General features: G+C 39.5%; 1 protein-coding gene across 3 annotated transcripts in view; it reads left to right on the top strand.

Annotated features, from left to right (window-relative positions):
* EDA (ectodysplasin A) overlaps positions 1 to 22,464 on the top strand; it is a 340,203-nt gene that overhangs the window by 276,422 nt on the left and 41,317 nt on the right. For all 3 annotated transcript variants that reach the window (XM_044057188.1, XM_044057187.1, XM_044057186.1), the window contains exon 6: positions 1,625 to 1,676. In XM_044057188.1, the coding sequence (XP_043913123.1) occupies positions 1,625 to 1,676 (52 nt within the window). The remainder of the gene's footprint in view (positions 1 to 1,624; positions 1,677 to 22,464) is intronic.

Below are 22,464 nucleotides of genomic sequence, written 5' to 3'. Positions count from 1 at the left end.
TTTGATGCCAGCAACACTGAGCAGAACTTTTCAGCTCCCCAGTTAAAAAGATCAAATCTCAAATCAGTAGACTCGTGCAACTTGGAAAACGTAGGAAATACTGGAAAATTCAGACCCTGCAGACTGTATAAACAGACCAGCAGTAAATTTGCAACCGTTTAATGTATACTTTCAGCAAGCTGGCATTATAATGCAAGTTTCTATAACCAACATCAGTTTGTGATTTTATTTGCTGGTTTTCCTACCCCCCCCCCCCCCATTAAAGTCATTTCAGCAAGCTGGCATTTTAATGAAAGTTTTTGCAACCAACAACTGTTTGTGAATTTATTTGCTGATTTCCCTACCCCCATTAGTCATTCAACGTTGTTTCCTTGATAAGCCTGTTAATTTTTCTCCTCCCTTTCCAAATATCAGTAAATTGTCTGGAAGGAAAGGTTAGTGCCAGGGGAGCCTGAAAACCATTCTATGAGGGAAAACTCGAATATTCAAACTGGTCCTATAGTCATCGCTGTCTTGGCTAGCAAACCCAGTGCTGTAATTGTTACACCAAGTCCAGTGTGTGTTCCCACTTTTGCACACACTCAGTTCTTGCCTGAAATGCATGCTCACCTTGGCAGGGTGCACACTCCACTAAGTTCTGTCATGTATGACAAGTACCCCTGACCCTACCACTAGAGTATATTCCTGTGGCTATATGGAACAACACCTTCCCTCAGGAAAGCTGAACTGCCTTCAGCTGTTCACTTCTCCCTTCCTTGGGCAACTCTGTCAGAATGCTAGCCTGGAACTGAACCCATATCATCTAGAATGCAGTCAGGGCTCCATTTCTTCATGCCATATTGCTAACAAATATAGCAGATGTCTCCTTCCATATTGCATGTTTCTTTCAACACGCATTCACTGACATCTGCAGTGTCATGAGAACTCTAGGGCCTAGGAGCCCTCATGAAATGAGATTTGAGTGAGAACTTGTCACTGACTACTGTTTGTTGAAACGTTGTCAGTAAGTGGGATGTTTTAATACAGTTAGCTGTTAAGTGAATTTTATTTGTTAGCATTTGCACTGCATCACCAAACATTAATGAAGCTACAGATTTAATCGATACATTGGTTGAAAGTTTTTTTTTTGGGGGGGGGGGCAATTTTGTCTCTTATTTGTTCAGTTAATAGTGACTAAGCAGATGTATGTCTGTGAAAGATGTCAGATGAGCAAGACTCATTAAAGTTGACTTTTAACAGTTTTTTTCAATATGCATTTTGTAATGAGCATTATCAGGTGGAACTTCTTGAAAAATGTAAAATAAATATCTGCATTTTATGTAAGCTACCAGTTGAAGGCACTTTAATTTTTTTGCCTATAATTGTACGTTTACATTACTGTTTACATCCAGTCATGTATTTGTATATGTGATGCCTATAGCAGCTCATTAGATGTTGTAAAGTAACACTTTAGTCAAAGTCAGTCCCCATCCCAGGTATAAACAGCAGCATTTTTAAGGATTTATGAACAGAAAAGTTAGGTTAGTGACTTTTTGTTGTAATTTTCTGTTTTATAACAAAGTTGCAAGTCATTGTACTTTATGTACAGCATTCTATTTATAACATTGTATGTGTTTGTCTGCAGCCAGCTGTGGTTCATCTGCAAGGACAGGGGTCAGCAATCCAAGTAAAGAATGGTAAGAATTCTGTTTTAGACCCAGCATGCATCAAGCCTGCACATTGCTTTGTAGCAATAGCTGCAGCAAACTCTTCGCTTGCTAAAGTTATCAGAGAGCTGACAGCTGAGGGATGTAACATCAGTTTTGCATGTAGTTTTAAATGCTACAAAATAGGGCATCTGAAATCGGTGAATGCTGCAAAAATATAATTTAATACATGTTTTCATAATGCATGCTGAAATGTGTCATATATTGGAAAGGAGGAAAACTAATATAGCCCTACTGAGTGTGATCACAGTAAATTTAATATAATTTAATCTATGGTATGCATTGTGCTGTTAATTATATATGGATTTCTATAGCTATATTGGCTGTTGCATTTGTATTATCCATATGTAGTATGTTTAGCTAAACAGTCAAGACAGAAATATTTTAATGCTGATATTTTTCCCTTTTTTATAACATAATTTCTAAAACCATTACTGGAAGACAAGAGTTTCTACCCTTTGCATAGTATATTCTTCACCCAGTGGAATATAAATGTAGTCATGGGCATATTTCTTACCCATACATACCCATAACACTTTATAAGCTAATGCTTTTTCCATTGAAATGTATTCCTCAAAGCCACTCTTACAGCCTGGAGTCTCAAAAATAGGATAGCATGCCTTACTACAAACCCTTTGCATGTAGTGTATCAAAGATAAGATAGCATGCCCAACTACAAACCTTCTGTAATTAGTGCATCAAAGATAGGATAGCATGCCTAACTACAAACCCTATGCACGTAGTGTCTCAGAGACCGGATAGCATGCCTAACTACAAACCATATGTACATAGTTTCTTAAAGATAGGATAGCATGCCTAACTACAAACCCTAGGTCCATAGTGTCTCAGAGATAGGAAAGCATGCCTAACTACAAACCCTTTGTACATAGTGTCTCAGAGTTGGAATAGAATGCCTAACCTACAGACCCTATGTACATATTCTGAGAGACAGGTTAGCTTGTCTAACTGCAGATCCTATGTATGTAGTGTGTCAGAGACAGCATAGCATGCCTAACTACAAACCCTTTGTACATAGTGTCTCAGAGATAGGTTAGCATGCCTAACCACAGACCCTTTGTACATAGTGTCTCAGAGACAGAATAGCATGCCTAACTACAGATCCTCTATATGCAGTGTCTCAGAGATAGGATAGCATGCTTATCTACAAACCCTTTGTACATGGTGTCTCAGAGAGAGAGAGGATAGCATGCCAACTACAAATTATGTACGTAGTGTTCCAAAGATAGGATAGCATACCTAACTACAAACCATTTTGTACATAGTGTCTCAGAGACATGATAGCCTGTCTAACTACAAATCCTATGTACATAGTGTCTCAAAGATAAGATAGCATGCCTAATCCATACAGGAGTACATTAGAAACTAACCTGACCTTCTTCCTCAGAAGTCTCCATGTCTCCGTGCTAAAAATCCCTAGTTTCACGGTATAAAATTAAACAAGATTTCCCTGAGAAAAACAGTGCCAGGCTGTTCAGACAAAACTTTTTGTGCCTTACTTGACCAGTGTTTTCCTCAAAGAAAATTCAGACAGGTGTTATTTTATATACCAAAACGTTCCCTCCACATATTATGGAAATAATATCCAAAACCTTGTTGGCGGTTGTTACCAAGGCAGCAGCTTAAAGTAAAATACAAAGCTTGGCTTTACTTAGTGTTCGTAGTAATACATGTTTGAAATAAAATCAATGAAATAATCAGGTTCTTCTCAGTGTTCATACCAGTACGTACTTTATTATTCCAGCAGAACAGACAATTGATCAATGCACCGAGTTAAATTATATAGTACTTCTATATGCTTTTACTAAAAGGTTCATTCATGTAACAAAAGTTTACATTATTACAATCAGGTTAAAAAGAATAATCAATGGCTGCTTAAACGTGAACAGAAGACATGATTGGTTAAAGAGCAATATACTCATGGAGTGCAGTTACTGGGGAATAGAGACCTTTGGGACAGAAAAATCCAATGGGGATAAAACGGGGAGGTGATGTAGATCATTGTGGTGCAAAGAGAGAAGTGGGGGTACAGGGGCCACCCCTGATCTGAAGGAAGTTGTCCAATAGGCTGGTGAGGAATGACATCGTCTCACAAGGAGATTGGACAGAGGGGAAATGAATGCTGGAGCTGATAGGAGACAGGCAGGCCGAATGAAACAGCATGGTCAAACCAGCGAGATTCAATCTGGATAGTGCAATCCTTAAATGTAAGCCGGGATTATCCAAATGTGATATCGTCTGGAACTGCGTAAATGTGTTAGGACACACAAAAGATTAGGGTACTGATAGGAGACAGGCAGGCCGAATGAAACAGCATGGTCAAACCAGCGAGATTCAATCTGGATAGTGCAGTCCTTAAATGTAAGCCGGGATTATCCAAATGTGATATCGTCTGGAACTGCGTAAATGTGTTAGGACACACAAAAGATTAGGGTAACCACTTTATTAGTAGCACATGTTGCAATCAATAAGTAAAGATGTGAAATAAGTCATCTTTAACAAAATGGGTGATGTTAATCGTGTTACCCTGCTGCAGTCATCACACTTGGGTTATCCTGTCGTCAGGCAGTCCCGCAGTCGGCCGGAATTCCAAAGTCTTGGTCCGGCGTCTGTTGCTGTCGCCTCTTCCCTGACGTCAGAGCGCCAAGGGTATATATAATGCAACCGACGCCATTTTCTTCAGTCTTTCTTGCCGTGTGGTGCCCAAAGCAGAAGCAGTTCACAAGTACCGGTCGGCCGACTCCTGAGATTTTCGAATTCGAATTTCAGACCGAAGTCTTCTATAAAGCTAAGTACCCCATTGGGAAAACTATTCTTGCCTCAGACTGATATCAGAAAAAGTTAACAATTGTATTTCTTGTGGGAAGCAAATACCTCATAAGTATTTTCATTCTTATTGCATACCTTGCCTAGGCCCAGACCACGACGTCACTTCTTGTCGGTTTTGTGCTAGGTTTAATAAGCGTACTATTAAAAGACGCTTTGATTTCGCATGACACTACTTCGGTAGGAAGTTTAACTACAACATGCCGTCGGAGCATCCGACTACCGGCGTGCACAAAAAATGCAGGGATAAGGACAGGCAGCCCAGGCCTAAGCCAGATTCCAAGGCCTCGGCTGATCCGGTCTCCAGTTCTCCGGTCCTCAGTGAGGCTCCGACGCAGCCCCTGACTACCGCAGATGTGGAACCCGAGACCACTACGGAAATTTTAACGGAATGTACCAGGCCGACGCAGCCTTTTACTTCAGACCCTTCCGACGACTTAGCTTCAAAAGACATCGGTGCTACAGAAACGCCATCAGTTTCTGAAGGCGTTTTCAGACCGACGACTCTCACCATTAAAACATTTTCTAAGTCGAAGACTCCTTCTAAAACTAAAAGGACTGCACTTCAGTCTCCTGTTCAAGGCCCTATGCCTAAGAAACAGATGCTCAAAATGGCTGAAGATTTGATTTCTTTAATCAGGGGTTCACAGCCTCCTCCTGACAAAAGGCCTAGACAAGAGGAGGATTTTGCTTCCTCTGAGCAAATGTCCATTTCTTCAGACTCCTCTGAGGACCAAGACCATTCCTTCTGCCCTTATGAAGATTCTGATGCTGAGGACTCTATTCCCTCAGCTTCTCCTCCTGAAGACTACTCCTTTGGGGAAACTTTACACACTATGAGGGAACATTTTCACTGGGAAGGTCAAGACTACTCTGATTCAAAGAAAAGGCTCAGAGAGTTTCTTTTACTCCCCCAACACAGACCACTTGCCATCCCACCAGTTTTGGACATTGTGGATGATGTCCCAGACTCTCTACCTCCTGCTCCGGCTAAACCTGACAGATACTACAGAGTGCCTGATTCCCACAAATTTCTTTACAAAAGCCCAGTAGCTGACCCAGAGACTATCTCCCAGGGGTCCCAAGGGGGCTAAGGCTTCTATGGCTAAAAATCCAGTACCTTCTGAGAGGGATTCCAGAGCACTAGACAGGTGGGGGAAAAAAGTTTACACCTCAGCCGCATTAGCTATGAGGGCACTGAATTGTCAATTTCATATGCTTAAGTATCAGCAATTTCTAATCTCTCAGTTAAAGCAAAGAATAACCACTCTCCCTCAACAATCTGAATTGAAAGAAGTACAGGATCTGTTGCACGCCACTGAGCAGGTGGGCAAACATACCTTACAATGTGGGTTTGATTCTTTGGAGGCCTCCTGCAGAGCAGCTGTCACTGGGTCTGTTATACGTAGGCATGCTTGGTTAAAGGAACAAACTCTGCCTGATCATGTTAAAGCAAAACTACTAGATGCTCCCTTACAGCAGGATATTCTTTTTGGAGTTAAAGCAGAAGAAGTTTTAAAGAAAATGCAAGATAAGGCAAAATCTATGCAGACAGTCAAAGATTTCCTACAAGTACAACCCCCTCGTTTCAGCAGAAACTGGCCAACAAAAAAATGGTCCTTTCCAGCCACTGACAGACCGCAGAGGGGTAAATACGGACGCCCAAGGGGCAGAGGACAACCACAAGCCCTGTATAAACCTCGCCAATGGGGCACTACAACACAGAAGGGAGGAGAAGACAGGTCTCAATCCACCAGAAGGCAAACTCAATGACTTGCACCTCATCTGGCCAAGCAATACTCTCTTGGCAGCCCCCTTGGGGGGAAAACTCACACTTTTTGCAGACAACTGGCAGATAGTCACAAAGGACAAATGGGTCCTAGACATAATTTTACGAGGCTACAGATTCCACTTTCACACCTTGTCAATGAAAAGAGGAATGCCAAACCTGCCACAAAATCAATGGGCAGAGGCACATAAGCAAATTACAGCTCTCATGGACATGAGAGCCATTCAACTGGTACCTACTCGAGAGCAAGGCCAAGGATTTTACTCAAGACCCTTTCTAGTGCCCAGAAAGGACAATGCCTGGGGACCAATTCTGGACCTTTCAATTCTAAACACTTACTTACAAGTACCCAAATTCAAGATGCTAACACTACAGCAGCTACTTCCCATGTTGGGCAAGGAAGCATGGTTAGTAACGTTGGACCTCAAGGAGGCATACCTGTATGTCCCTATCAGACAAAGTTGCAGAAGATACCTCCGTTTCATTGCAGGTTCAACCCATTACCAATTCTCTGCACTGCCCTTTGGCTTATCTACTGCGCCCAGAGTTTTCACAAAATGCCTGGCACCAGTAATTGCATACTGCAGACAAAGAGGAATTCAAATCTATCCATACCTGGATGACTGCCTCATCCAAGCAGAAAGCAAAGACATTTTCTTACATCATCTGGCCTTTGTAAAGCATCTACTAAACTGCCTGGGGTACACAGTAAACGAAAAGAAGTCAAAACTAGTACCCTCACAAAAAATGACATTCCTGGGTGCCAGCTTGAATACAACGGCCCAGAAGGCTTATCTTACGCCAGACAAGCAACTTCAACTAACTCAGTATTTCAAGACAATGGCAACAAAGACCCAATTAACTGCAAGAAAAATTCTGCAGGCTTTGGGCTTCATGGCATCTTGCATGCTAATAATACCATTTGCAAAGCTGCATATGAGGAAATTACAGTGGTACCTAAAAAGCGTATGGTCTCAACACAGCCACAGCTTGGACACAATGAAATCTCTCATTCCCTGCCTACAACAGGAATTTCTATGGTGGTCACAGGCATGTCACCTCAACAAGGGTCAGCCTTTCACCTTGCCCCCAGCCAGGCAGACTATCACAACAGATGCTTCAGACTACGCCTGGGGGGCACACATGGCAGGACAATGCATTCAAGGCCTATGGACTGCAGATCAAAGAAATCTGCACATAAATCAAAAAGAGATGCTAGCTGTACAGAAAGCTCTGACAGCCTTCAAGGATCTATTACATCCAGGACAACTTGCAATAAAGACGGACAACACCACAGTAATGTGGTATATAAACAAACACACATTCCTACCCTCTATGCAGGCAAACAATGATCTTATGGAACACAGCTCTGGCCTACCAAGTCCAGTTACAAGCTCAGTTCCTGCCAGGACAGAAGAACACATTGGCAGACGACCTCAGCAGAAAACATCAAAGATCCTCACGAGTGGAAACTAGATCCACAAATATTTGCAATGATAACTCAAAAATGGGGCCTTCCAAACATAGACCTGTTTGCCAGTCCTCAAAACTACCAACTGACAAAATTTTGTACAAGGACATTCCACCATCAAGCTTGGAAAGTGGACTATCTCTCTTTCAGTTGGAAAAACCTGACAGCATATGCCTTCCCTGCATTACCTCTCCTCACAAAGGTTCTTTTGAAGGTCAAAAAGGAGAGACCACGACTGATTCTCATAGCCCCAGACTGGCCACGCCAGCACTGGTACCCGCTATTGAAAAATATGGCCCACAGCCCACCATGGATATTGCCTCAAATACCCCATTTGCTCACACAACAAAACAAACAGAGATTCTTCACAGCCAGCTCAAAACTTTAAATCTGGCTGCATGGCAAATCAACTAAACATCCAACCAGCTCCTCTTTCACAAGCAGTTCTGGATGTTATTCTGGAAGCCAGGAGGACAAGCACCAGGAAGGCTTATTCGGACAAATGGAAAAGGTTTTGTGCCTGGAACCAAGCTAAAAGCCAAGACACAATTCAGCCTCACATGCCTCACATTCTACAGTATTTAGCTGAGATGCTGCACAAAGGACTTTCCTTTTCCTCCATTAAAATCCATGCTTCAGCTATTTCAGCTCACTACAACACGGATCCACCTTTATTTTCACATCCTCTTCTAAGGCAGTTCCTCAGAGGGGCAAAAAACATTAGACCACCCAGAAGAGCTCCTACACCAACATGGGACCTCAACTTTGTTCTGGAAAAACTAACACTACTTCCCTTTGAACCAGCTTTCTCTGCAGATCTTCAGTTCCTATCATGGAACACTGCCCTGCTCCTAGCAATAACTTCAGCTAGGAGAGTCTCAGAGCTACAGGCACTAATGGCAGTGGAACCTTTCCTCATTTTTCATCAAGACAGAGTTTCTCTACGAACTAATCCTTCCTTTATGCCCAAGGTGATTTCCAGTGTAGCTTTAAATCAAACCATCCACTTACCCACCTTCTTCCCCAATCCACAGAACAAAGGTGAGAGACTCCTGCATTCCTTGGATATTCACAGGCAGCTTTGTTACTACTTGGACAAAACTAAGGCTTTCAGAAAAACTGACCAGCTCTTTGTATCCTATGCTACAGCTTCTCAAGGGAAGGCTATATCTAAGCAAACCATTTCTAAATGGATAGGTCATTGCATACGTTTCTGCTATACCCATAATGGGAAACCAGTTCCTGCTACCATTAGATCCCACTCTACCAGGGCAACAGCTACCTCTACAGCCTTTCTCAGGGGGTTCCAACCAAGGAAATTTTAGAAGCTGCAACTTGGAGTTCAGTACACACCTTTACCAAACACTATCACTTCTAAGTCCAGGGCGGGCTTCGCCACTGCAGTTCTGCAGGGCCTTATTGCCTCCACTAACCCTCTATGATACCTCCCCCCTACCTTAGCTTTGGGATTCAACCCAAGTGTGATGACTGCAGCAGGGTAACACGATGAACATAGTACAGTTTTGTACCTACCATAAATGTAGATGTTTGAGTGTTCACCCTGCTACAGTCCAGGTTACCCTCCCTCCATCCCCTCTGATCTACTGGCAAAATCTCTTCTATGCCTTACTGATGTATTTGCTTATAACTGAAGGGATTTTGTGTTTGTGCAGTTTTCACTCCATTTGGTGCTAATTCTGACCACCTTTTTGGGGGCACCTGACATCTGGGGCAAGAAAAACTGAAGAAAATGGCGTCAGTTGCATTATATATACCCCTGACGCTCTGACGTCAGGGAAGAGGCGACAGCAACCGACTCCGGACCAAGACTTTGGAATTCCAGCCGACTGCGGGACCGCCTGACGACAGGATAACCCAAGTGTGATGACTGCAGCAGGGCGAACACTCGAACATCTACATTTATGGTAGGTACAAAACTGTACTGTCTGTGTAACAAATGCTGTGCCATCTGGGTGTCCCTACCACTGTGAATCTGATGCCACAAAATAACAGATGACAAATATAAAATATCCAAAATAGTTACTAAGTTACTTTCCCCAGTCCATGGAGGTTTAAAATTTTGAAACATATATATATATATATATATATATATACATATATATATATATATATATATATATATATATATATATATATATATATATATACCCACACACACACACACACACACCACAGCAGGGCCAGTGCCACTCTGTTAGTAAAAAGACCAACACTACATAACCTGATTAAATCAAATACCCTGACCTGAAATAGGGTGTGGCAGAAGGACAGAGACCATTGATCTGTAGATAGGAAGGATTGCAAGCATAAGCCCATAATAGCAAAAAAACAAAAAATAAAGCATATCAAACCTATAAAATCTCCTTCCAGGTAGTGTGGAGTCGTCCTAAGATGTACAGCTAACATTTGTAATACCGATTATATTAAATTACATTGGATGATAGGTCATGTCCCAGGAGGGGTTCATTAATTAGGAATCAGATTCAATTCAAAACCTCTCCTGGGCCATGACACATCAGCCAACGTAATTTAATATAAATGGTATTACAAGTGTTAGTTGTACATCTTAGGATGACTCCACAATAACTAGAAGGAGATTTTATATGTTTGATATCCTTTATTTTTTGTCTTTTGCTGTTATGGGCTTATGCTTGCGATCCTTCCTGTCTTTAGGTCTACAGGTCAATGGTCTCTCTCATTCTCCTGCCCCCCCTAACTATTTCAGGTTAGAGTGTTTGATTTAATCAGATTATGTAGCTTTTGTCTTTTTCCTAACAGAGTAGCATTGGCCCTGCTGGTGGTATACATATTCAAAATTTAAAACCTCCACGGACCAGGGGAAAGTAACTTAGTGACTATATTGGATATTTTATATTTGTTATCTGTTATTTTGTGGCATCAGATTCACAGTGGCTGGGACACCCAGACAGCATGGCATTTGTTACACAGACCACAGAGACGCACTGTTCCCATTTTGTTGAAGATGATTTATTTCACATCTCTACTTATTGATTGTAACATGCGGTACTAATACTGCTAGTGGTCACACTAACCATTTGTGTGTCCTAACACATTTACACAATTCCCAGATGATATCACGTCTGGATAATCGCGGCTTACTTTTAAGGACCGCACTATCTGGATTGAATCTCACTGGTTTGACAATGCTGTTCCATTCAGCCTGCCTGTCTCCTATCAGCTCCAGCGTTACGTTTCCACTCTGTCCAATCTCCTTGTGAGACAATGTCATCAATTGCCAGCCTATCAGATGCCTTCCTTCGGATCAAGTGCTATCCCTGTACTTCCATTTCTCTCTTCACATTACACCAAACTACATCACCTCCCTGTTTTATCCCCATTGGACTTTTCTTCCTCAGTGGTCACTATTCCCCAGCTCAATTTTTTTCTCCAATCAGTTTTTGGGTCCCGCTATGCCTCTCATCCAGCTCATAAAAGTAACTGCGCTCCACGAGTATATTGCTGTTTAACCAATCATGTCTTCTGTTCACATTTAATCACCCAATGATTATTCTTTTTAACCTGATTGTAATAATGTAAACTTTTGTTGCACAAATGAACCTTTTAGTAAAAGCATATGAAAATACTATATTATTTGATGACTTGTCTGTTCTGCTGGAATAATAATAAAATACATATTGGTGCAAACACTGAGAAGAACCCAGTTATTTCATTGATTTTATTTCAAGCACGTATCACTATGAATACTAAGTAAAGCCCAGCACTGTATTTTATTTCAAGCTACATCCTTGGTAACAACCACCAAGAAGATTTTGGATTTTCTTTCCACAGTATGTGGTGGAAACATTTTAGTATATAAAATAACACCTGCGTGAGTATTTTTTCAAGAAAAACATTGGTCAGCTAAAGCTAAAGAAAGTTTGGTCTGGACAGTCTGGCACTGTTTTTCTCAGGGAAATCTTGTTTAAAGGACAGCATGCCTAACTACAAACCCTCTGTACATTTTGTCTCAAAGATAGGAATAGCATGCCTAACTACAAACCCTTTGTACGTAGTGTCAAAAATAGTATAGCATGCCTAACTACAAACCCTCTGTACATAGTGTCTCAGAAATAGTATAGCATGCCTAACTACAAACCCTTTGTACGTAGTGTCAAAAATAGTATAGCATGCCTAACTACAAACCCTCTGTACATAGTGTCTCAGAAATAGTATAGCATGCCTAACTACAAACCCTTTGTACGTAGTGTCAAAAATAGTATAGCATGCCTAACTACAAACCCTCTGTGCATAGTGTCTCAGAAATAGTATAGCATGCCTAACTACAAACCCTATGTACGTAGTGTCAGAAATAGTATAGCATGCCTAACTACAAACCCTCTGTACATAGTGTCTCAGAAATAGTATAGCATGCCTAACTACAAACCCTTTGTACGTAGTGTCAAAAATAGTATAGCATGCCTAACTACAAACCCTCTTTACATAGTGTCTCAGAAATAGTATAGCATGCCTAACTACAAACCCTTTGTACGTAGTGTCAAAAATAGTATAGCATGCCTAACTACAAACCCTCTGTACATAGTGTCTCAGAAATTGTATAGCATGCCTAACTACAAACCCTATGTACGTAGTGTCAGAAATAGTATAGCATGCCTAACTACAAACCCTCTGTACATAGTGTCTCAGAAATAGTATAGCATGCCTAACTACAAACCCTTTGTACGTAGTGTCAAAAATAGTATAGCATGCCTAACTACAAACCCTCTGTATATAGTGTCTCAAAGATAGGAATAGCATGCCTAACTACAAACCCTTTGTACGTAGTGTCAAAAATAGTATAGCATGCCTAACTACAAACCCTCTGTACATAGTGTCTCAGAAATAGTATAGCATGCCTAACTACAAACCCTATGTACGTAGTTTCTCAGAGACAGGATAGCATGCCAAACTACAAGTCTTTTGTGCGTAGTGTCTCAGAGACAGGATAGCATGCCAAACTACACGTCTTTTGTGTGTAGTGTCTGAGACAGGATAGCACGCCTAACTATAAACCCTCTGTACGTAGTGTCTCAGAGACAGGATAGGATGCCTAACTACAAACCCTGTATACTTAGTGTCTCAAAGACAGGATAACATGCCTAACTACAAATCCTTTGTGCGTAATGTCTCAATGACAGGATAGCATGCCTAACTGTAAACCCTATGTATGTAGTCTTTAGGACAGTAAGACAGTATTATGCACTCATTCTAAAATCATATAGACTGTGCCTGGTAGCAGAATGCCCCTTAAAATATCTCCTTTTGATGTACATGTTTACCAGTTTCATAAAGAGGAGAGTGATTGTGCAAAGTGTCTGACTTAAATTGCCATTCTATTACTTTTATTGTTCCTTTAACTAATATCAGATGACAGTGCAGTACTTTGACAAATTATGGTTTAATTTAGAATATATTCTTCAACTTAAACTTTTTCCCCCATCCCAGTCTGCTTCTGAAATTCTGATTTCATCATCAACTGCTCCCTATAATCCCATCCTTGGCAGTTCCCAGTGCTGTAGCAGGATGTCTGGTGTGACCAATGTGTTTTGGGAGAGATCCTACATACAAAGACTTATCTACATGTAGTTTTAAGGGGTGTGGACCAGCCAACTCTGTGGAATAGGTCAGGCCAGGTAAAGAGCAGTCATACTGCAGCTTGGGTGATGGATTCTATATGGCCTAACTCCTCTGTCCTTGTTAGGCTGGGTGAGCGATGATGGAATAAGAGTGTGTGTGTGTCTCCACTTCAGGCCAATAGAGTAGTGATATTTTCTTTGTCCTATTACCCCTGAACAACCCAGTGGTAACTCCCTGAGGTTTGCCTTTACCTCATCACTCCATAAGAGCTCTTCTAGAGCAATACCCATTATATTCCCACCCACCAGGAAGTTTACTGTGAAAGTGTATATATTGTGTCCCTAGGGCTACTTTTGCAGTGCATGATCTCTGTAGAAATCAGTTACATGGGCATTTTTAATCATTTTAGTGACATCTAAAGACATGTAGGTAGGTCCGTGCATGAATGGGTGTACCTTCTTTGAAGGTTGGGCATCGAGCTGATAACTCGACATTGTAAAAATCCACTGCCAATCATTAGCAGACCTGAGTTCCACTGTGGCGACCCCTAACCAGAAAAAGCGGGAAGAAGACAAATTTATTCCTCTGCCCCCCCCCCACTCCTTTTTATTGTTACACTGTTTAACTCATATGGATATAATAGGAGATCTCTCATATGTCCACCATCTCTTAACTGCTACTTTAATAGTACTATAGTACTAGTCTTAACACATGTTCAGAAGCCGATTTTTTTATTTTTCATTTTGATAAAATTGTATTTTGTATCACTTGTGGTATCGCCTGCTTTTAGCACTACCTTTCATATTTTTACACACCAGTGAAGTGTGTTTGTAGCTGCCCAGTTGTTACATGGGCAGAACATTCCTTTCAGAAATATATGGTGAGACAGTGTACCGTTGAGGGCGATCTTCCTTAAATAACATCTTTGATGGAGACTGGCTATGCTTGTTAGGTGTATAAAGCTAAAGCCAGGATTGGGTAGGTTTCCAACCAGAAAGGCCATTTCTTGTAAAAGCATGGAATACTCACTGCCCTAATCCAAGTCAAGTGTAAATTAGACCAGTGGATGCAGACTTGGCAATTCAGCCTGGTCTGTCAACTATGTCCTTAATGGAGAGAGGCAGCCTGTAAATGCTTGACCACCCAAGCCCTCGTTACATTTTACGCTTAGAATAATCTTAAACTTCCTGAACTTGTCAAATATGTTTGGAATGCATGGCTTGGTTTAAAAAGGCACTTGTGGTTATTAGCTTAGTTACACCTATAAACCTATGAACCTGTGTCAACAGTGGGCTTTTCCATAACCTAGTTCAAGTGTAACTCAGGCCGCTCGATTGGGAATAGGAAATTCACCTCTGGTTTATACCGTCTATCCCTAATGGACAGAAGCAGACTGTAAATGCATGACCACCCAAATCCTAGTCTTACATATACCCCTTAGAGTAATATTAAGGTTCCTATGATTTCTTAGATACATTTGGGATGCATGGTTGGGCTTATAAAATGCCACTGTGGTTGTTAGCCAGGTATCCACCTATGAAGCTGTGTCAACTTTGGGCTTCATCTTCTGCCTCCCACCATGTGGAGTTGAAGCAACAATCCATGGTGAATTGCAAGGACTTAAATAAGAAGACACACCCTTTCTATACTATGGTGTCATTCAAACCCACTGTACCCAAATGATGTCCCTATTTCAAATAAATCTGGAGAGTAGGAAAATTGGAGGGCCCAGATTAGCTCATGGCTCTGGTAGTTGGCAGGTCAGAATGAAAGACAAAAGCAGTTAAAGGAAAAAATAAATAGTGTTTGTATATTTCAAATACTGTTTCTTGATGTGCTCCACAATGATTCTGTCTTGGTTTTGATGTCATGTGGTTACATTGCATGATAGGTTGGGGTATAGAAACGTTAGAACATGCAGCAGTAATGCAACACTGATACATGGTAGTTGGGTTTATAGCATGTATGGCCAAGACATATAGTATTAATACTATACAGATAAACTGCATGGTGGTTTGATTTATGACATCCAGTGTTAGAACATGCAGCACCAATACCACATAGAGGAATTGACTGGCAGTTTGTTTTATAGTGTGCATGGTCAGAACATGCAACTTTAATGCTACAACATGCACATTATGTGTGTGGTTTGTTTTTACAGCATGTTTGATTAGGATGTAGAACTAATGCCTAGATAGTTAACCTTAATATACTCCAGCCTACTAGATAATGTAATGCATTTAACATATATGCCACACAGATATATTACACAGAGGTATGTTTATAGAAAGCAGGGTTAGGACATGCAGCATTAATGTCATACAGTTGCACTTTAATTGGAGTACAGCATGGAGGGTTAGCTAACAAATGTAGCACCAGTGCCACATAGCTGCATTACACAGCAGGTCAGAGTATCACATGAGTATCGCAGGTTAATGCACTTAGCATTAATGTCACATAGATGCCTTACACAGTGTTATGTTTATAGTATACAGGATTAGGGCATGCAACACTAATTATGTATATCAAAAACCACAAGGTATCACTACGGCTCTGAAGGAATCGGCTTTTTAATGGCAACAGCAATAAAACAACAAAACATACAAAACATGCAACACTAATTCCTTACAGATTCAATTGGTGTATAGCATGCACATATAGACATGCATGCCTTGTGGTTGTCAGGGACATTGGCAGTGTCTAAAGTAACAAAGAAGAACATTTGCACAACAGAACAACATATTAATAAATGATTAAAACTTCACATGGTGTAATTAAAATACAGTGGATATAAAAAGTGTACACACTGCTGTTAAAATGCCAGTTTTTTGTGATATACAAAAATGAGACTACAATAAATTATTTCAAAACTTTTCCCACCTTTAATGTGACCTATAACCTGTACAGTTCAATTGAAAAACAAACAAATCTGTTAGGGGAAAAATATAAAAAATAAAAAAAGTACAATAAGCTGGTTGCATAAGTATGCATACCTTAAACTAATACTTTGTTGAAGTAACTTCTGATTTAATTACAGCATTCAGTCTTCTTGGGTAGGAGTCTGTCCACGTGGCACAGCTTGACTTGGCAGTATTTGCCCACTCTTCCTTGCAAAAGTGTTCCAAATCTGTCAGATTGAGAGGGCATGTCTTGTGGACAGCCCTCTTCAGGTCAGCTCACAAATTTCCTATTGGAGTTGGATCTGGGCTCTGGCTGGGTCATTCCAAAACTTTAATTTTCTTCTGGTAAAGGCATTCTTTTCTTGATTTGGATGTATGCCTGGGGTCATTGTCATGTTGAAAGGTGAAATTCTTCAGCTTTCTAGCAGATACCTGAAGCTTTTGGGCCAAAAGTGACTAGTATTTGGAACTGTTCATAATTCCCTCTACCTTGACTAAAGCCCCAGTTACAGCTGAAGAAAAGCTATCCCAAAGCATGATACTGCCACCACCATGCTTCACCATGGGGATGCTGTTCTTTTGGTGATGAGAAGTATTGTTTTTGTGCCAAACAAACCTTTTCGAATTGTGGCCAAAAAGTTCAACCTTGGTGTCATCAGACCATGACACATTTTCCCACATGCTTTTGGGAGACTCGATGTATTGTTTTGCAAATTTTAGCTAGGCCTGGATGTTTTTCTGTGTAAGAAAATGCTTCTGTCTTGCAGTCCTACTCCATAGGCCAGACATATGGAGAACATGGGAGATTGTTGTCACGTGTAGTACACAACCAGTACTTGTCAGAAATTCCTGCAGCTCCTTCAGTGTTGCTGTAGGTCTCTTGGCAGCCTCCCTGACCAGTTTTTCACTTCATCAATTTTAGAGGGACATCCAGTTCTTTGCAATGTTACTGTTGTCCCATATTTTCTCCACTTTTTGATGACTGCCTTCACTGCATTCCATGGTATATCCAATGCTGTAGAAATTTTTTTTACCCTTCCCCTGACTGATACCTTTCAACAATGAAATCCCTTTGATGCCTTGTAAGCTCTCTGTTAACCATGGCTTTTGCTGTATCAGGCAACTGAGTAAATGTCAGGACAATCCTACTAGGACAGCTGAACTTTATTTGTGGTTAATCAGAGTCTCTTTAATTGACGGCAAGTGTGTACCCAAGAAGACTGAATGCTGTAATTAAATCAAAAGGTGCTTCAATAATTTTTCCACTAACAGATTTGTTTGTTTTTAAATTGAATTGCACAGGTTATAGGTCACATTAAAGGTGAGAAAAGTTTTGAAATGATTTATTGTGGTCTCATTTTTTTATATCACAGAAGCCTGGCATTTTAACAGAGGTGTGTACACTTTTTTTATATCCACTTTACATTTCCAAGAGAAGTACTGTTTCAGTCACAGGATTTAAGACTACTGTTAAGTTAATGATCCAGTTCTGTTAAGGTATGGTAATTTGACTTTTAATGTTTTCACTATTTTGTAGGTCTTCAAAGTTTATGATAGCGGAGGATTCTACTTTAACCCAATAAACTTCATGTGATTCTCTTTGTTAACTTCAAAGAGTTTCTGGCTCTTGTCCCCTTCTCATCAAAGGCCATAATAACCTTCACTTAAAAGATGTCATACATTATAAATATCTAGACGTTTAGCTAGATTTGGTGTTCATCTCTCACATAAAGTTCAGAAGAAAAACTGCTCAATTAAACCTGCTTTATAAGATAACTCATAGGCAGGTTTATTCTTGTATCTGTGCTAGAGTATGCATTCCCCATAATTATATCAGGTTTTCACACAACACAAACATTCTATGATTAATAAATTGCCCTTTCACCACCCTTTTAGGAACCAGGGTATGCTTCACAGAGCAAAATGAATTCCTGTAACTAGTAGGGCCTATTAATTTATTTAGTTATTTATTTACTTATTTTATATTTGTTTAATGGGAAAGTCCAGCTGGGCCATGAGTCCATCTTCAGTGGAAGCCCATACAGAAAGACTCCACTACAAAAAAACATTACAGAGATCAGAGAAGTAACCTTAAGTAAAAGCATAAAGATCCATTATAAAAATAACTACACATAAAGAAAAATAACAATACAACAAATAGGTAACATAACATGTGAGAAAATATCCAGAGATATTATCGAAGATAAACTAAATACAGCTGAGTATTACTACTATATATATATATATATATATATATATATATATATATATATATATATATGGGTCTAGGACTGATGGTCGACGGTGCTTTTCACCAAAGGCTTAATGACCGGGCATATTTACGCGAAATTGCTTTTAACCGAAGAAGCACTTTCGTGTATGTATGACTGCAGCCAGAGGGAGTCGTGGGGGAATGACTGTTGTGGTGATCGTACTACGGTTCAGTTAAGGGAATTTTTTCCTTTTCCCCACAGTAGTGTGATCTCGGAGTGAGAATATTAAAGTAGGGGTGAGGTGGGGGGCACAGCCCTCACATGTGGGGTGCAGGGGGGCATAGCACCTCCCTGCATAAACACCTTTTTGTTGCTTTTCCTTTTTTTTTTTTTTTTGGACGGACTTTAACATAAGTGCTTTTTCGGTAAAAGCGCTTTCGTTAAAGTGCGTTCGGTGATTTTGGATTTGGACTGTTGAACTTTCGTTCAGCAGTCCTAGATATAGATATAGATATAGATATATATATATATATATATATATATATATATATATATATATATTCACACATACACACGAAACATATCACAGCTGCAAATCCAAAATCGGAAGAGGATGATACTCCACAACAAACGAAGCAAAACCAGATGAATGAAAAGACAAGTCCTTTATTCGAATAAGTAAGTGCTTTCACGTTGCTTGGAATGCTTCATCAGACTTCAACAAACCATAAAATTTAAATCAACTTATATATAAGTAAAACACCAATGAAAAACACATTAGCAAGTCACATGTAAGTTACAAAAATACATCATTTCCTTTCCATAAAAATTATATAAATACATCATAAAGATCTCATGTTAATAAATGAATAGTAGAAGTAAAATATTAAAACATACTAAAACACATATTAAGACTTATGTTTAATGTTTCAAAGGTTTATCTAATAAAAATGGTCTCAATGAAAATTTATCATTGAGACCATGACCTTTATTTGCAGATAGCTTAATAATCCATTTTGCCTCCGCTTTTTCTGTCTTATTGCCAATATTACCAAGTCTTTCAGTCTCTGTTAACTGTCCTATTACTAAAAATCTAAAGGCATGTGTGGTGTCATTTTGTAGTACATGCTTGGCTAGGGCATTCCCTTCATTCTGTCTATGTATAGCATACAAATGCTCTCGTATCCTTTCTCTTAAGGTTCTATTAGTCTTTCCTATATAGAAACAATAACATTTTATGCAGGATGCTAAATAAATCACATTTCTTGACTTACAATCAGCGTATTCATTAAACTCATATTTAACACCAGTATCTGGAGGTGTGAAAACATTAGATTTCATTATATATATATATATATACACTGGTTGCAAGAGCGACATGCAAATGTACCCTTTCTCTCAGAGGAGATCTTATTTTTTGGCACTCTCTCATAACAAAGCATACGTTTTAAAGATTTAGTATTCTTATAGCTAAAGGATGGTTTCTCACCCACTAAGTCTTTTATACCATCATCTAACTGTAAAATGTTCCAATGTCTCTTAATAATGTTGACAATAGAAGTATTATTATTAGTAAAGGGTATCACTAGTCTCCTCTTATCATTATTCCTCACTATAGGTCTCTCATCTATGCTGCCTTGTTTTTTAATAAAAGGACGTCCTAGATGTGTACGTTCAAAAGTGTCCAAAGAACGCATATCTCTATTGCAATAGCCTCTATGCCTAAAATCACTTTCTATAGTTTTTAATACATCAGAGAAAACCAAATCATCACTAGTTATATTAGAAAAACGTTTCACCTGATTACTCACAATGTTTCTGTGTATATGGGGGGGTGCATGCTACTTCTGTGAAGAATAGCATTCTTCCTACATACCTTCCTAAATACTTCTGTTTCTAGAGTATTGTCTTTTTTCCTCAATGTCACATCTAAAAAATCAGTTGTATTTTGTGAATACATTTCAGTCAACCTAAGAAATGTGGTAGTTCCATTGATATATAGAACAAACTCTTTTAGGAGCTCTAGTGTGCCTCCCCAAATTAAAAAAAGATCATCAACAAAACGTTTGTAATATCTTATAGAAGTGGAGTAAGCCAAATGTTCTAAAACATATGTATTCTCCCAGTATGCTAACACAAGGTTAGCATAAGAGTTTGCACAAGATGTGCCCATAGCTACTCCTTTAATTTGAAGGAAGTATTCATTGTTAAAGGTAAAAACATTGTGACAAAGAACCATTTCTAACAGCATTGTGAGTTTAATAACTTGATTGTTGCTAAGTCCTTTGTTTAACAAATATAACCTTAAGAAATCTATCCCTACATCATTGGGTATGCAGGTGAAAAGAGAAACAACGTCTAGTGTTACCATATAATCTGTAGTTTCTAGAATATTGTTCTCATTGAAAGGTGCTAGTGTTTCTAAGAACTGTTTCGTATCACGTAATATAGATCTAGTAGATTCCACGACTGGTCTCAAGTTTTTTCTAGAAAAATAGATATTGTCTCAGTTAACCAGCCTCTGCCAGATACTATTGGTCTAAGCGGAGGATTATGTGTGGTCTTGTGTACCTTAGGTAAACCTCTAATTACTGGTATCACAGGTTTCTCTATCAAAAAATATTTGTAAAGTTCTTCATCAATAATCCCACACATCAACATGTCATATAAATCTGCATGCACTGTTTTTATTAACTTATCTAGATCTGACATGCTCAGTCTCTTATAAGTAGTAGTATCTGAGAGCATTTATAACATAGTATCATGGTAGTAGCCGGTATCTAGAAGTACTGTAGCTCCCCCTTTATCAGCTTGTCGAATGACTATATTAGTATTGTTCTTTAAATCATGAAGGGCTAACTTCTCTTCCTTGGTGATATTGTAAAAATCAAGTTTTATATTGTCAGATTCAAAAAACTTCAACAAATCATCACTGCAATATCACAGCTGCAGTTTATTAGGCAATATCATAGCAATTAGTTAAGCACATATAGGAGAGATTGGTAGAAGGATGACCTTGGATATAAGTAGATAGATTTTAGAGTACAACGAAAGAAGGCAAAGAATGGTAGTAGATTTGGAAGTTATGAAAAAAGTATAGTATGATCAGCCTAGATTGGTGCAGGAGCAAAGCCAGTTGTTGCTTAGGTGTTCCCTAAAGAGTAGTTTGAATTTGGATGTGTTTGTAGTATTTATTATGTTCTAAGGCATGAAATTCCAGCACTTTGGTTGGTTGGAGAGCAGATAATCCCCATAACGATTGTTGGACTTTGTTACTTTTAGTAGGAGTTTGCCAGTGGATCTTCAGGAGCTAAAGTTGGAGTAGGGCTGAACTACATCTTTGAGTGCAGGGCAGTTGCTGGGATGGTGAATGATGGAATGAGTGAAAATTAGTTGTTTGAAGGATAGAAGACTGGGTAGTTCCATCCATTTTACTTGGTGTAGTGCAGAACAGTGGTGTGATCTGTAAGGGTGGTTTGTAGCGAACCTGGCAATTTTATTATAACAGAACTCCAGTTTGTTTAAGTCTGTTTTTCTGAGATTTGTGAATATTGGTAAGACACATAGAAAGGTGGAGAGTAGATGTGCCCTGGCCATGGAATGTCTGGTGTTGGTGGTTAGGTATGGCTTGACTCTGTAAAGTGAGCCCATCTTAATATGGACCTTTTTGATGGTTAGAGCTAAGAGTTTGTAGAATTTTAGACAGTTGTATATTGTGACCCCAAGATGTTTGGTGTGATTGACAGGTTCAATTTTAGTTTTATTGTAAGCGTGGATGATGAAAGGGGGATGGCGATCAGAACTTTTGCTACTACAGAAGAGCATAAGCTTTGTTTTATTTGGTTGAGTAGAAGTTGTGAGTCAGAAAGGTAATTTTGTGTGTCAAGCAAAGATTTTTGAGTTATTTGTACATGTTCTGGTAGGG

The sequence above is a fragment of the Protopterus annectens genome, chromosome 15.part0 (assembly GCF_019279795.1).
Source record: "Protopterus annectens isolate FY-2018-M chromosome 15.part0, PAN1.0, whole genome shotgun sequence".
Classification (NCBI taxonomy): domain Eukaryota; kingdom Metazoa; phylum Chordata; order Ceratodontiformes; family Protopteridae; genus Protopterus; species Protopterus annectens.
The sequence above is the reverse complement of the archived record's forward strand: the minus strand, read 5'-3'. Positions and strand labels throughout refer to the sequence as shown.